At 40.6% G+C, this 13,943-nt stretch overlaps 2 protein-coding genes across 3 annotated transcripts in view; both read left to right on the top strand.

Annotated features, from left to right (window-relative positions):
* The window catches only part of TPD52 (tumor protein D52), a 125,258-nt gene extending 117,542 nt beyond the window's left edge, over positions 1-7,716 (top strand). For both annotated transcript variants that reach the window (XM_069601080.1, XM_069601079.1), the window contains exons 5-6: positions 919-967; positions 4,945-7,716. In XM_069601080.1, coding sequence (XP_069457181.1) covers positions 919-967; positions 4,945-5,064 — 169 coding nt within the window. In that variant the 3' untranslated portion in view covers positions 5,065-7,716. The remainder of the gene's footprint in view (positions 1-918; positions 968-4,944) is intronic.
* A 4,901-nt stretch (positions 7,717-12,617) lies between these two features.
* Positions 12,618-13,943, top strand: part of MRPS28 (mitochondrial ribosomal protein S28) — a 104,192-nt gene continuing 102,866 nt past the window's right edge. The window contains exon 1 of the mRNA XM_069601082.1: positions 12,618-13,347. Coding sequence (XP_069457183.1) covers positions 13,054-13,347 — 294 coding nt within the window. The 5' untranslated portion in view covers positions 12,618-13,053. The remainder of the gene's footprint in view (positions 13,348-13,943) is intronic.

Raw genomic sequence — 13,943 nt, 5'->3', positions numbered from 1 at the left:
GCGCATGTCGACTTTCTGATTCTGTAAGCCTGGGGTGGGACCTGAAAATCTGCTTTGCTAACAACTTCCCAAGGGCTACTGATACAGCTGGTCTGGGGATCACCCTTTGGGACCGACTGCCTGTCACGATGGTGGGAAGAGGGAAGCCCATTTTTCCTTCTTCCGTTTCATCATGATAGCAGGAAGGATATTGGAGGTCAGGTGGATGGTTTCAAAGCTTTGGAAACCCAGGTGAAAGCGACACACAGGCACTATGATCCTCCCTAACTAATGTGGATGAATGTGAAGGCACGGGAGAGGCTTCCTGTGGGCTTGGAGAGCCTCTGTTAGTTGCGGCAGCTTTGTGGAGTGGCCAAATTGTTTCCTGCCCCTCCCTTCCTTTTGGTCTCTGTTTCTCCTGTTAGGCTGCTCCTGGGAACCAGGATCCCTGGTGTGGAACCTCCTCTGGTTTGCTTGCCCTGCTGAGCTGATGTGGCTTTAGGTAGTAATCTTGCCAGGCAACATATGAATTTAAACATTAGTTCTAGACCGTAGCACTTTAACCAAAGTCAGACTGAGCTAACAGTGGCTTTTTCTTATACGGTGACAAGTTGGTTGAGGAAGTGATAGACTCAATGTTGTACCTGACTTTGTTCCCTCTTCTCCCACATGTATTTTATCTGTATGTCTAACACTGGCTCAGTTCAAGTAATTAAAAAGATTGTTGTAGAAATCTTAGAACGGAAGTTGATCATCTCACATAAGAAGACACCATCTGTATGCATGCCTATGGTACAGGTGCTACATATGGTTTCTATGTTCTTTTGCTGATTGAGAATAATGGCCAAGGGGAATACAGTCAACTAATGTTTTCTGAATTGTTGAAATTTTTGTTCCATGTGTGTAATTTTATTATTTGTTTTTCTTTTCTCTCCATAGAAACTCCCCAACTTTCAAATCATTTGAAGAAAAGGTCGAAAACTTAAAGGCAAGTAAAGAACAGGGTCTTTCTGTTATATTGTTTGGTGCCGGAACTTTCTTTGTTGTGGGTAGATTATTCAAATTAGAATTTCCTTTCAAAAATATTTGAAGAACTTTAATAACTTTAATCTTTACCTTATTAATGGGTATTTAAGATGATATATTAGAAAAGGCAATGGCAACCCACTCCAGTATTCTTGCCTGGAGAATCCCATGGACAGAGGACCCTGGCAGGCTACAGTCCATGGGGTTGCAAGAGTTGGATATGACTTAGCGACTAAACCAACCAAGGTGTTACATACTCTTAATAAAATATTTTGAGTATATATTGTAGTATGACAGCATGAGTGCTGAAAAGAAACATATAATTTTTAAAAGTAGTACTTTAGAAGTTTGTGCTGCTTTTTGTATTATTCACTTCAAATACTTTTGTAATTGGCAAAATGTAATACAAATCTCATTGTAGAAAATTAAAAACAATATAGAAAAGCACAAAAAATAAAACATAAAAATATGGTCCTACAACTGAGGGACAGTGATATGTGGTAGGACTATACTATTACACTTAAAAAAAAAAATTAACAGGGACTTCCCTGGTGGTCCAGTGGTTAAGAATCTGCTTTGCAATGCAATGGACGTAGATTAGATCCCTGGTTGGGAAACTAAGATCCCACATGCTGTGGAGCAACTAAGCCCAAGAATTGCAATTAGGGAGTCTGTGCACCACAGTGAAAGATCCTGCATGACACAAGGAAGATCTTGTATGCTGCAACTAAGACCTGATGCAGCCAAATACATATTTTTTAAAAAAAGAATTAACCATAAGTCATAAACATTTTTCTGTATCATTAAATATTCTTCAATATTATGTTTAACAGCTGCTTGCATAGCCTTATATTGGATATTGTTTGTTCAGTCCTTAATTATTGGACATTTTTATTATGATGATGATGCCGTGGTGATCATTGATGATTCACTTTTATTTTTTGATTGCTTTGATTTTGGTGAAGGTGGACATTTGCCCATAATAATCAACTTTATGAATTTGTAAATTGCATTATCTTCAAGATTATATTCGAAACTATAATATCATCAAGGATCACAAGTGATGAAAAATGATGTTTTGTTCCCATCCACTGTCCAACCTTCTCCACAGAGTTTGTACAAAGCCCATATTCATTTTTTTCCAAAACTAATTCTGGTAATTATGGTGGACATGTTTAAAATAAAATATCTTAAGTAATAAACTTAAAAACAAATTAAAACTAATAAATCAAGTATTAAGATAAAACTGATATCTTAAGTATTTCATCTATATCAGCTTTAAAATAATCATATTTTATCTTTCAGAATTGTATTTGAGTCACTTCTTTTTAAATACCACTTTTTAAAATTACAGAATCAGGGTATGCTAATAGAAAGAAAACCAAACACTGTATCACAAGCTGGATCTTTTTTTCTTGCATATAGAAACACTACTCCCACCTTTTCTCTTTCTACATAAATGTGTGTTTTTCAAAAAGGAATCACGCTGTACACACAGCCCTGCAACTTGTTCATTTAATGCCCCCAGCATGCATGCTCTAATGAATCCACAAATGCAGGCCCCTGTTCTTTTTGCTCACTGATGCTTTTCAGTGGCCTGGAAGAGTCCTTGACACACTGCAGCTACTTAATACATATTTGATGAGCAAAAAAATACATCACAGTCATTCTTCTAGGTCAGTACCAGAGGCCTGCTTTATTCTTGTTAATTTCTACTTAGGTATTTGAAAACAAACTGTGCATTCTAAGAAGTCAAGGTTTTACTCTAATTCAGTTCTCAAAATTTTAGGAATATCATAGTCTCTCCTTGAAATCTACCCTGAGTATTAGTTTTTGAAATGACTAGCTGGAAAACCAGGCAGCCTCTGTTCTTTTAACAATGAAGAGGAGGAGAAACTTCCAGGTCATTACTATGTACTTTCCTCCTGAGTATATTCAGACTCTATAAAATCATTTTTGAAATATGACTAGGCACCATTCAAATTTCAAAAACTGTAATTTTTAAAAGGATATAATGTATTAGACATATATCACAAAGGAAGCTGTAAAATATAGTTGTATGCTTGGGATATAGTTTTTGCTAACTTACATTGATATTCAATTAAACATGGGGTCTACTTGTACTTTCATTTAGGTTTTGGATTGAGTCATTAACTGTGATTCTTGAGCATTTGCCGTGTACCAGGAGATGAGTATTGGGCCCTGGGAATACCACAGTGAGCAAGAGTGACACAAATGCTTTCTGAAGATATTGAGGCAATTAAATGGCCAATGAAAATAAAGGGAGGGTAAGGGCTTCCCAAATGGCTTAGTGGTAAAGAATCCACTTGCAATGCAGGAGAGGCAGGAGATGCAATTTCGATCCCTAAGTTGGAAAGATGCCATGGAGAAAGAAATGGCAACCCACTCCAGTATTCTTGCCTAGAAAATCCCATGGACAGAGGAGCCTGGCTGGCTACAGTTCATGGGGTCACAGAAGAGTTTGAAATGACTTAGTGACTAAACAAAAACTAAGCACTAGGACACTGGAGGTCAAGGATGCAGTGAGCATCAGCAGTGGGAATCTCTGTCACCCTTGGCAGGAGGGAAGGCCAGAGAGACTTCTCTGAAGATGCAGTAATGTAAAGGGAGGCCTTCAGGTTGAAAGGAATGTTTGAAGCTTTGGGGACCTTTAGAGGAACTTTACTGACCTACCTGTGGCTCAGATGGTAAAACATCTGTCTGCCTGCAGTGCGGGAGACCCGGGTTTGATCCCTGGGTTGGGAAGATCTCCTGGAGAAGGAAATGGCAACCCAATCCAGTACTCTTGCCTGGAAAATTCCATGGACTCAGGAGCCTGGTAGGCTACAGTCCATGGAGTCGCAAAGAGTTGGACATGACTGAGCAACTTCACTTTCACGGTGCTATAGGTTATAGAGCAAGAGACAGAGCTAGAGAGACAGATGGACCACGTTAAAGAAAAAGTGGGAAGCCACTGAAAGATTTTAAACAATCTGAGTCATGCATTCTTCTATGCATTTTAGAAAGATCACTGTTGGCCCTGCAGATCTAAGGGGAGAGAGACTGGAGAAGGAGACAAGGTGTGAGGAAGGTGTTGTGATCAGGCCAAAGATGATGGCGTATGAGTCAAGCTAGTGCCAGTGGGACAGAGTCGAAAGATATTTAGAAGTGACAGACAAAAAGTTAGTGATCAACTGGATGGGGAACAAGATGGGGAAGGACCAAGGATAGCAAAGCAGTCTGACTGGGAGGTGCTACTGCCATTCACAGCCTTGGAGTAGGAAGGGACCAGTGGTGGGGAGGAGTTATTTTAGACCTATAAATTGCAAGAGGTCTTCTTAACATTTTCTTATAATTAAGGAATATTTTAATAAATTTAATAACCATATGGTGGATACAAGTCATGCAAAATTTTCAGACAATTCAAAGATTTTGGATGGGAGGCCAAAAAGAATGAGAGAGCAAATTTCAACTAGATTCCAACTGTTAAAGAGTCTGTGGCCAGTCATGACTGAGCTAAGAGCATCATGCTGTGTCTGGGAAACATACATGTGTTTCTTTTCTTTGTTTTACTCAATATTTCACAGAATTTTATCTAGATAAAGAGAGAATTCAGTAGATTCTTTAGCATAACAGGCCTTATAAAATTCTATAAATTTTATAAAGATAAATTTCCCTGTGAATAACAATAAGCAGATAGGGGGGAAAAGTAAAGGGGTAGAATTTACCAATTTGAATATTTTCAGCATGGAAACTGCCTAAGTTTTTCTATGAAACTGCATGGAACATGGCAACAGTACTAAATTCTGTACAAATATAATAATCACTGAGCTCTTGGGCTCCTGGTTTATTTTTTCTTCAAAGTAAGATTTGAGTTACTTTATGCAGTCAGCGAAGTTTGTGTTTCATAACGTCTCTTCCTTTTTGAACTTTTCAAAGTCTAAAGTCGGGGGAAACAAGCCTGCTGGTGGTGATTTCGGAGAAGTCTTGAATTCAACTGCAAGCGCTAGTGCCACCACCACGGAGCCTCTTCCAGAGCAGACACAGGAGAGCCTGTGAGCCCCCCACCTTTGTTCTGCTACTCACTGCCAGATGCTGCAAGCGAGATCCAAGCACATCTTGTCAACATTCATTGCCATGAACTTCCACCAGATGTTCATTTGTTGAGCTTTACATATTCCTTTGACCAAATAGCTTGTGGGTTGAACAATGTAAAAGTATCTTCACTTCTATTCCTGGGAAACACTCTTTAATGTGCATTTCAGCCCCTTTATTTAGGAAATATCACAATGAAAACACATCTAGTACCTGGGGATCCTCACTGGAATGATATGAGACGCTGTGGGTTATCATAATTGCTTACACAGTTGCTCTGGGTGTGGGCTACCAGTTTGATCTTTTTCTTTGATACAGGTTTCTGTTTTTCCTCTTTGAATCTCTGTATATTTGATTCCTAGATTAGACTGTTCTTTAAAATGCTCTGCATCCTGCTTATTAAAAAAGTTTTGGCGAAATGTTCTTTACCTCCGAGGGAAGAACTACCAGCTACACAAAATACTTTTGAATATTGTTTGGGGATAAAGTATCTTATATCTTGGGTATCTAAAGACACCAGACCAAATAAATCTGCTCTATATTCAGTTTCTTATAGTTTTGTAAGTGACATTATGTACAGTAATTTCAAATCCTAGGTGAACTGAGAGTGGAGCCCTCTGTTTATCACCATCTGTGACAGTAACCATTTCAGTGTCATGGTTATTATGCCACTTATAGCTACTTATTTTTCACCAGATTAAAATTTTAGTTTTGGAGGAAATTATAAGGTAACATTCTAAATCAAGCATATTGTATTATCAATAGGTTGAAATTTGAACATTGTCTTCAAACATTCAGTTCCAAAGCCTGAAAGTTTTTTTAGATCTAGGTAGCTGAAAAGTGCTAAAATCATTCGCATTAGGGGAAACACTGTCTTAATTCATTTAGCAGCATTTAAAATAAGCACACCAAGTTATATGACTAATATAACTTGAAAAAATTTTTATACTAAGGGGTTGGTAATAACTCCTGAGGATTTCATGCATTAATAAAAATCAACTCATCATTTTCTACTTACTTGTTTTCAGTTTGTTAGAAATTACAAAATGATACTGTACGCATTGCCCCGTTTTGAAAACAGAGTGTCAGGGCTGAATGAACCAAAGCCTCTGGAAGTATCTGCATGGAGGCCAAGGTACTCTCATTAACTCTAGTAGTTACTTACCCATCACCACTATCTTTTCCTTATGCTGTGTATGGTTATGGCCTACAACGTTGTATTTGTTATTTATCAAGTTGTGATTGTTTTATTGTTGTTTATGCCAAATGTTAATTGCCAAGTTTGGAGTGACCTAAAGCATTTTTTAAAAGCATGACTAGATTTACTTTGGGATAAATTATCTTATGAAAACCAAATCTGAAAAGCTACAAGTGTTGATTGTTATGAAGTAACATGCTGCCCTTTTTGATTGCTGGAGCTTTTGTGAGCACTTCAGATGCAATTGAAACTATGCTCTATTACATGTGAAAAGCTTAATAAATTCTGTGTATCAGTAGCACAGGTCTCAATATTTATTATGAGACCAATGGTCTGGAAACAGTTTGTTGTATTACATAATCAACTGATACCCAGGCTTTTAAAAAAAAAGCAATTTTTTACCATCTGCTTTATGTCATTGCTTCATGGTATCATACTACCATAAATTATTTACTTGAAAAGGCTTTAAGACAAAGGTTGTTGAAGCATTGTCCCAGAGGAATCCATGTGTATACATTTGTCTTTTTAAAGAGATACTATGGTTACTCAATAAGGCTGGTAAGTAATTTTTTCAACCAGTTAGTCTTTCAGTTGCTTTTATCACATCTTTCATCACACTGATTCTTGGATGTCCTGCCCTGTTCCTGTCTTTTTAATAAGGCAAAAATGGAGAAGATAGCAGTTTCTTTAAAGAAAATATCCTCAAATCTCTTTATTTTATGGGAGAAATGATAGAGATAGGGTTGGAAGGTGGGATGGGTGTACGTCGGTACTGGTGATGGTCATAAAAGAAGAAAATGGAGAAACACTTTTATAGACATCTACCTAAACTTAATTTAGAAATGATTTAATCTATGGCAAAGCACTCTGCCTCTAAAGAAGCAACAAAAAAGCAGAGGGAGGACAAATGTAGAAAAATACACATCAACCTAGAAATCTTATTCCAAGTAGTCTCTGTGGAAGATCCAATATTACAGATTCACAGATACTTAAGCAATTTAGAACACAGTAATTACTAAGAACACCAGAGAGGGATCCTGGTTATTCTACTGTGTTTCCTGTTTGACACTAGAAGAACATAGCAACAAGAGTGAGAGAGAGCTCAGATGCTTAAGGATTCAAGAAGTGTGACAGAAGAAAACAATTCCTAAAATTATCCCCTTCTTACAAAGGAATGTCCTTAATTTATGGAGCTTGTGGGAAATAAAGCAAGAATGCTTCCACCTATGAAGCCAAGATAATCCAAGGAAGAGAGTAGAAACCAATGGATTATTTTAGTAGTAATTCAAACTACTGAAATAGAGGGGGAAAAAGTGTTGAATTTGGACTATTTCTGGATCTGTTAATGAAATACTACTGTTTATTTTTTTTTCTGTATAGTATTTGAAAACAATAAAAATTCTATAATTTGGGCATGAGTTCTTTTGTATGTATTACCTATCTGCTGAGGAAAGGGGTAAATCCATTAATTACACAACTTCTCTCCAGACCTGTCATATCCTGGGTATAGAAAGAATCAGGAGTAGCTGTATGGAATCAACTTATCAAACAAAAAATCTACATGCTGACTACACAAAGACATTTGTAAGTGACTTTTTGCTCAGTTTGTGCCAGAGATGCTGCATAAGGCCCTATGTAAGGATTGCATGTTTCTTTATATTAAGACCCAGATGACAAAACAGATTTTTACCCATAATGGAGAGACACTGGGCCATTAATTAGTGAATTGTCCCATTGGTAATTGGATTAATTATAGAGACCATTTAGTTTTCAGTTACTAAGAAAGCATTATCACTTTTAAGTAAACCTACAAACCATAGATTTCAGTTTCCATGTCCTGATTCTAAAATAAAAATGAACCAAAATTAAAAGGAGCCAAAAGAACTCACACGCCTATCACCTGCCAGGACTTCATACTTAAATGCTGCTTGGCCACTTTCACTGTTAACACTTTCCATACCAACATGCTTGAAAGTTTTCCCCTTGGTTTCTGGAATTAATTATTTTCTCATTTTCCTGTTTGACTATTCTCTGGTATTCTCTTCTTCCAAATCCTTAAATGTTATGGCCCATCTCTGGTCATCTTCTACACAATCTCCTTAATGACAGCATTCATCTCTATGGTTGAAAGGACTATCTTTACAGTTATACTCATCTGTATTTCCAGTGTATCACTAGCCCTTTTTTCCAGATTTCTTGGATGTTTGAAAGGCATAAACTTCTAAATCACCTTCTGATCACTTTAGCCACTAGCGGCCACTATTTGAGCTTTCAGTAGGTGATGGGGATTTCACACCCACTTCAATTCCTCACTCAAGGCTGTCGTGTTGTCATGATTTTATAGATGAGATTACAGCTAGCAGACAAAGAGCCAGAACTTGAATTATATTTTATTCACTTGCCATCTGCCATTACTGTTTTTACAAAGCATACTAACAATTTGCAAGCTACATGGGAAAAAAGCAGCTTTTATTTTTAATAAATCAAGAAGGAAGGTGTGGTTCAAGGAATTGGAGCAGGATCAGAAGGGGCCATGATGTTAAAATACTGCCATTAGGGTCGATGTTACTATTGGCACTAATATAGGGAAGGACAGTATCGTATCTGATGCTTCTGTTGCTCTGCCAAAGGCAGAGAACTAGGCATGCTTGAAGTTAGTTGATACAGACTTACCCATTAAAAACATCAGACTATGTCCCCAAATGCATTATCAAAACAAAGGAATGTATCATCTGGCTAAGGTAGGACATAAATATAATACAGCCATTGATTTTTTTGAGCTGGGATATTAGCGATCCCATTTGCTCTGTAGATGCTGATTAAGTTTACAGAGCACTTCCTTAAACTTAAGATAGAGACTAATAACTTGGTTGTATGTGAGGAAACCAAATCAGCAACAAAAAAAATTGCTCGCCTGCCATCAGGATTGGAGGTTGAATTAGAACTAAGAGCACTGGCCAAAGCTCTTCACTACACTTTTTTTTTCCCCCAGAAGGGAAACAGAAGTAGCAATAGCCTTAGAAAGTAATGCAAAAATGTTTTAGGCAAGACTTCATCAAGAGGCGAGGGAAATAAACAGTTTATGTACCAAAGGAAAGAACTCACCTAGAGCAGAATTTACTTTAAGCTCTCTACTGAATTTAAGGCTTGCCATATGGGTGGCTAGTAATAATGTCATGTGTGATGCATACAATTATGCACTATTCTAAGGTTTGTTCCTTAGTATCTCTAATTTTCTTGAGGAGGTCTCTAGTCTTCCCCATTCAGTTGTTTTCCTCTATTTCTTTGCATTGATCACTGAGGAAGGCTTTCTTACCTCTCCTTGCTGTTCGTTGGAACTCTGCATTCAGATGAGTATATCTTTCCTTTTCTCCTTTGCCTTTCACTTCTCGTCTTTTCTCAGCTATTTGTAAGGCCTCCTCAGATAACCATTTTGCCTTTTTTGCATTTTTTTCTTGGGGATGATCTTGATCCCTGTTTCCTGTACAATGTCACGAACCTCCATCCATAGTTCTTCAGGCACTCTTATCAGATCGAAACCCTAAACTCTTATTTGTCACTTCCACTGTATAATTGTAAGAAATGTGATTCAGGTCATACCTGAATAGCCTAGTGATTTTACCTATTTTCTTCAATTTAAGTCTGAATTTGGCAATAAGAAGTTCATAATATGAGCCACAGTCAGCTCCTGGTCTTGTTTTCACTGACTATATAGAGCTGCTTTTTCAGCTACAAAGAACAGACTAAATCTGATTTTGGTATTGACTATCTGGTGATGTCCATGTGTAGAGTCATCTCGTTTGTTGTTGAAAAGGGTGTTTGCTATGATCAGCATGTTCTCTTGGCAAAACTCATTAGGCTTTGCCCTGCTTCATTTGGTACTCCAAGGCCAAACCTGCCTATTACTCCAGGTATTTCTTGACTTCCTACTTTTGCATTCCAGTCCCCTGTGATGAAAGTTCAGTTCAGTACAGTTGCTCAGTCGTGTCCAACTCTTTGCAACCCCATGAACCACAGCACACCAGGCCTCCCTGTCCACGAACTTCCAGAGTTTACCCAAACTCACGTCCATTGAGTCAATGATGCCATCCAACTATCTCATCTTCTGTTGTCCCCTTCTCCTCCCACCTTCAGTCTTTCCCAGCATCAGGGTCAGTTCTTCGCATCAGGTGGCCAAAGTATTGGAGTTTCAGTTTCAACATCAGTCCTTCCAATGAACTGCTCTCCTTTAGGAGAGGACTGCTCTCCTTTAGGATAGACTGGTTGGATCTCCTTGCAGTCCAAAGGACTCTCAAGAGTCTTCTCCAACACCACAGTTCTAAAGCATCAATTCTTTGGTGCTCAGCTTTCTTTATAGTCTAACTCTCACATCCATACCTGACTACTGGAAAAACCATAGCCTTGGTTAGATGGATCTTTGTTGACAAAGTAATATCTCTGCTTTTTAATATGCTACCAAGGTTGATCATAGCTTTTCTTCCAAGGAGTAAGCGTCTTTTAATTTCATGGCTGCAGTCACCATCTGCAGTGATTTTGGAGGGCAAAAAAATAAAGTCAGCCACCATTTCCCCATCTATTGGCCATGAAGTAATGAGACCGGATGCCATGATCTTCGTTTTCTGAATGTTGAGCTTTAAGCCAACTTTTTCACTCTCCTCTTTCACTTTCATCAAGAGGCTCTTTAGGTCTTCTTTACTTTCTGTCATAAGGATGGTGTCATCTGCATATCTGAGGTTATTGATATTTCTCCTGGCAATCTTGATTCCAGCTTGTGCTTCATCCAGCCCAGTGTTTCTCATGATGTACTCTGCATAGAAGTTAAATAAGCAGGGTGACAATATACAGCCTTGACGCACTCCTTTTCCTATTTGGAACCAGTCTGTTTTTCCATGTCCAGTTCTGACTTGCTTCCTGACCTGCATTCAGATTTCTCAAGAGGGAGGTCAGGTGCTCTGGTATTCCCATCTCTTTCAGAATTTTCCACAGTTTATTGTGATCCACACAGTCAAAACCTATGGCATAGTCAATAAAGCAGAAAGATGTTTTTCTGGAACTCTTGCTTTGTCGATGATCCTGCGGATGTTGGCAATTTGATCTCTGGTTCCTCTGCCTTTTCTAAAACCAGCTTGAACATCTGGAAGTTCACAGTTCATGTATTGCTGAAGCCTGGCTTGGAGAATTTTGAACATTAATTTACTGGCATGTGAGACGAGGGCAACTGTGTGGTAGTTTGAGCATTCTTTGGCATTGCCTATGATGAAAAGGACATCTTTTTTAGATGTTAGTTCTAGGAGGTCTTGTAGATTTTCACAGAACCATTCAACTTCAGCTTCTTGAGTCTGAGTAAGGTCTGGGAGATGGTGATGGACAGGGCAGCCTGGTGTGCCACAGTCCACTGGGTCATAAAGTCAGACTCGACTAAGCAACTGAACAACAAAGGTTAGTCCACTTGTGTTCTTTCTACTGTCTACACAATTGAGGAGAATATCAGAGTTTTAAAATCCATAGTCAAAAGCATTATTGGGGATTCTCTGGTGGGCCCACTGGCTGGGATTCTGAGGTTTCACTGTCCAGTTCAGGGTTTAGTCACTGGTCAGGAAAATAAGCTCCCTACAAGATGCCTGGCCTGGCCAAAAACAAAAGTCTCACAGTCAAAAGCATTATTACAGGGTCTGGGGTCATACATAAAAATTCCTCACCACAAAGTACTTGCAAATGCGATGGAACAGTACTTGCTCAAGTAAATAATTGTGTATTATAAAAATGCTGGGTAGAAGGATGGACAGCTTAATTCATTAACACAACTGTGGTATTCAGCTCAGTTTTGAAGAAGGTGGGCAATTCTGGCAATTAACATGGCGCCGGAAGGGAGAAAATCATAAGTGAGCGTGGGTCCTCTGGGTAGTGCATATCTAGGCATTAGGAACTTACTCCCTAAGAGAAAGGATTGCAGCCAGAGGCGACCCAAAACGTCTCAAATTAGTATTTTTGTAACATGGCTGGGCTGACCACAGAATAGGCAAAGAAGGACACACTTGGATCCCCAAATGGTTAAGCCCTACCACGTGCTCGCTGTCAGGGATTCAACAGCACAATTCCTGCCGTCATCAGTTCAGTTCAGTCGCTCAGTCATGTCCGACTCTTTGCGACCCCATGAATCGCAGCATGCCAGGCCTCCCTGTCCATCACCAACTCCCGGAGTTCACTTAGATTCGCGTCCATCGGGTCAGTGATGCCATTCAGTCATCTCATCCTCTGTCGTTCCCCTTCTCCTCCTGCCCCCAATCCCTCCCAGCATCAGTCTTTCCCAATAGAGTTCATAACTTCAGAGCACATGCTAAGCACAATTATTGTAAGTAAACTACATGGCATATTAATAAGTGTTAAGTGGCGGGGGTCCGATAGTATTTGGAGTTCCTATTCTACGTAAGATAGTCAAGGAGAACCTCGCAGTTGAGCAAAGCCCTGAAGAGCGGTGGGGGTAAGAACCTTCGGACATTCTGGGGAAGGACGAGGGAGGCGGGGGCAGCAAGTGTCGCATTACTAGAATTTACAGCAGCACAAGGCCCAAGGGGTACCTCGGAGGGCGAAATCGCTGCGAGTCAGAAGGCTTTCCAGGAAAAACTTAGCGGGCCGCTGCTACCAGGGGCTAGCTGCTAGCCATCAAAGATTTTCTCCACCAACCAGAAGCTCTCTCGACCCACACTTGGCCGAACCACCGACCAGACCACGCCCACCGCCCACGGGGCTCTGCAATGGGCGGCCCCTCGTTGCTACGCCCCGCGACCTGCGCGCTTGCGGAGAAGCCAAAGGTCAGAGGTCGTGGATCCGTCATGGCGGCGCTGTGTCGGACCCGTGCCGTGACTGCCGAGAGTCATTTTCTGCGAGTGTTTCTCTTCTCTCGATCCTGTCGAGGAGCAGGCACTGAGAGTGGCTCCGGAAGCGAGAGTTCTGATTCCACGGAGCCTAGGCCGCGCCCAGGCGGCTTCGCGAGCGCTTTGGAACGGCTCTCGGAGCTGCAGCGGAAGGCGGAGCTCGGCCGGACGAGGGTGAGTCGCGAGAGCTAAGCCAGGCACTCGTTGGCGGGCGGGGCCGGAGCTGGGGGCGGAGTCTGGAGGCGGGGTTGGAGGCGGAGTCAGGATGGAACCGGGGGGCAGGGCGGAGTTTGACGTCGTTGTTGGGCTCGGCTAAGTTGGGTGAGACCGAGAGGCGGGGCCGGGGGCGGGGCCCAGCGTAGGAAGTAAAGTCTGGGCTGGTCACTTGGAACAGTGTGCGTTCGTGCTTTTCCTCGGTTTGTTGTATTTCTGTATGGTATCTACATTTTGGGCCTGCGTTGTCCACACTCCTTTGCACGCGTCTTCTGAATTGAGTGCTAGAAGGGAAACCAGCAGCGAGAGCTGCCGGCGGCGCGTCTAGGGCGACTCCTGGGACTCCGAGTGGGACTCACGCTGGAAGAGGCTGGGCTCTCGGCTTCTCTGGTGCACAGTAGCTGCAGCGTGGAGCTTAGTGTCTGGTGTCCCAGGCTCTTCAGAAATATTTCTTAAGTCAGTGGATAGGTAAATGACAGAATTAGTGTCACTATGAAGTTGAGCAAGTAATTTAACCTATCAGTGCTTCACTTTTTCTGTAAATGACCTTAAAAAAA

This window comes from Ovis canadensis, chromosome 9 (assembly GCF_042477335.2).
Source record: "Ovis canadensis isolate MfBH-ARS-UI-01 breed Bighorn chromosome 9, ARS-UI_OviCan_v2, whole genome shotgun sequence".
Classification (NCBI taxonomy): Eukaryota; Metazoa; Chordata; class Mammalia; order Artiodactyla; family Bovidae; genus Ovis; species Ovis canadensis.
This window is presented reverse-complemented; position numbering and strand designations above follow the sequence as displayed.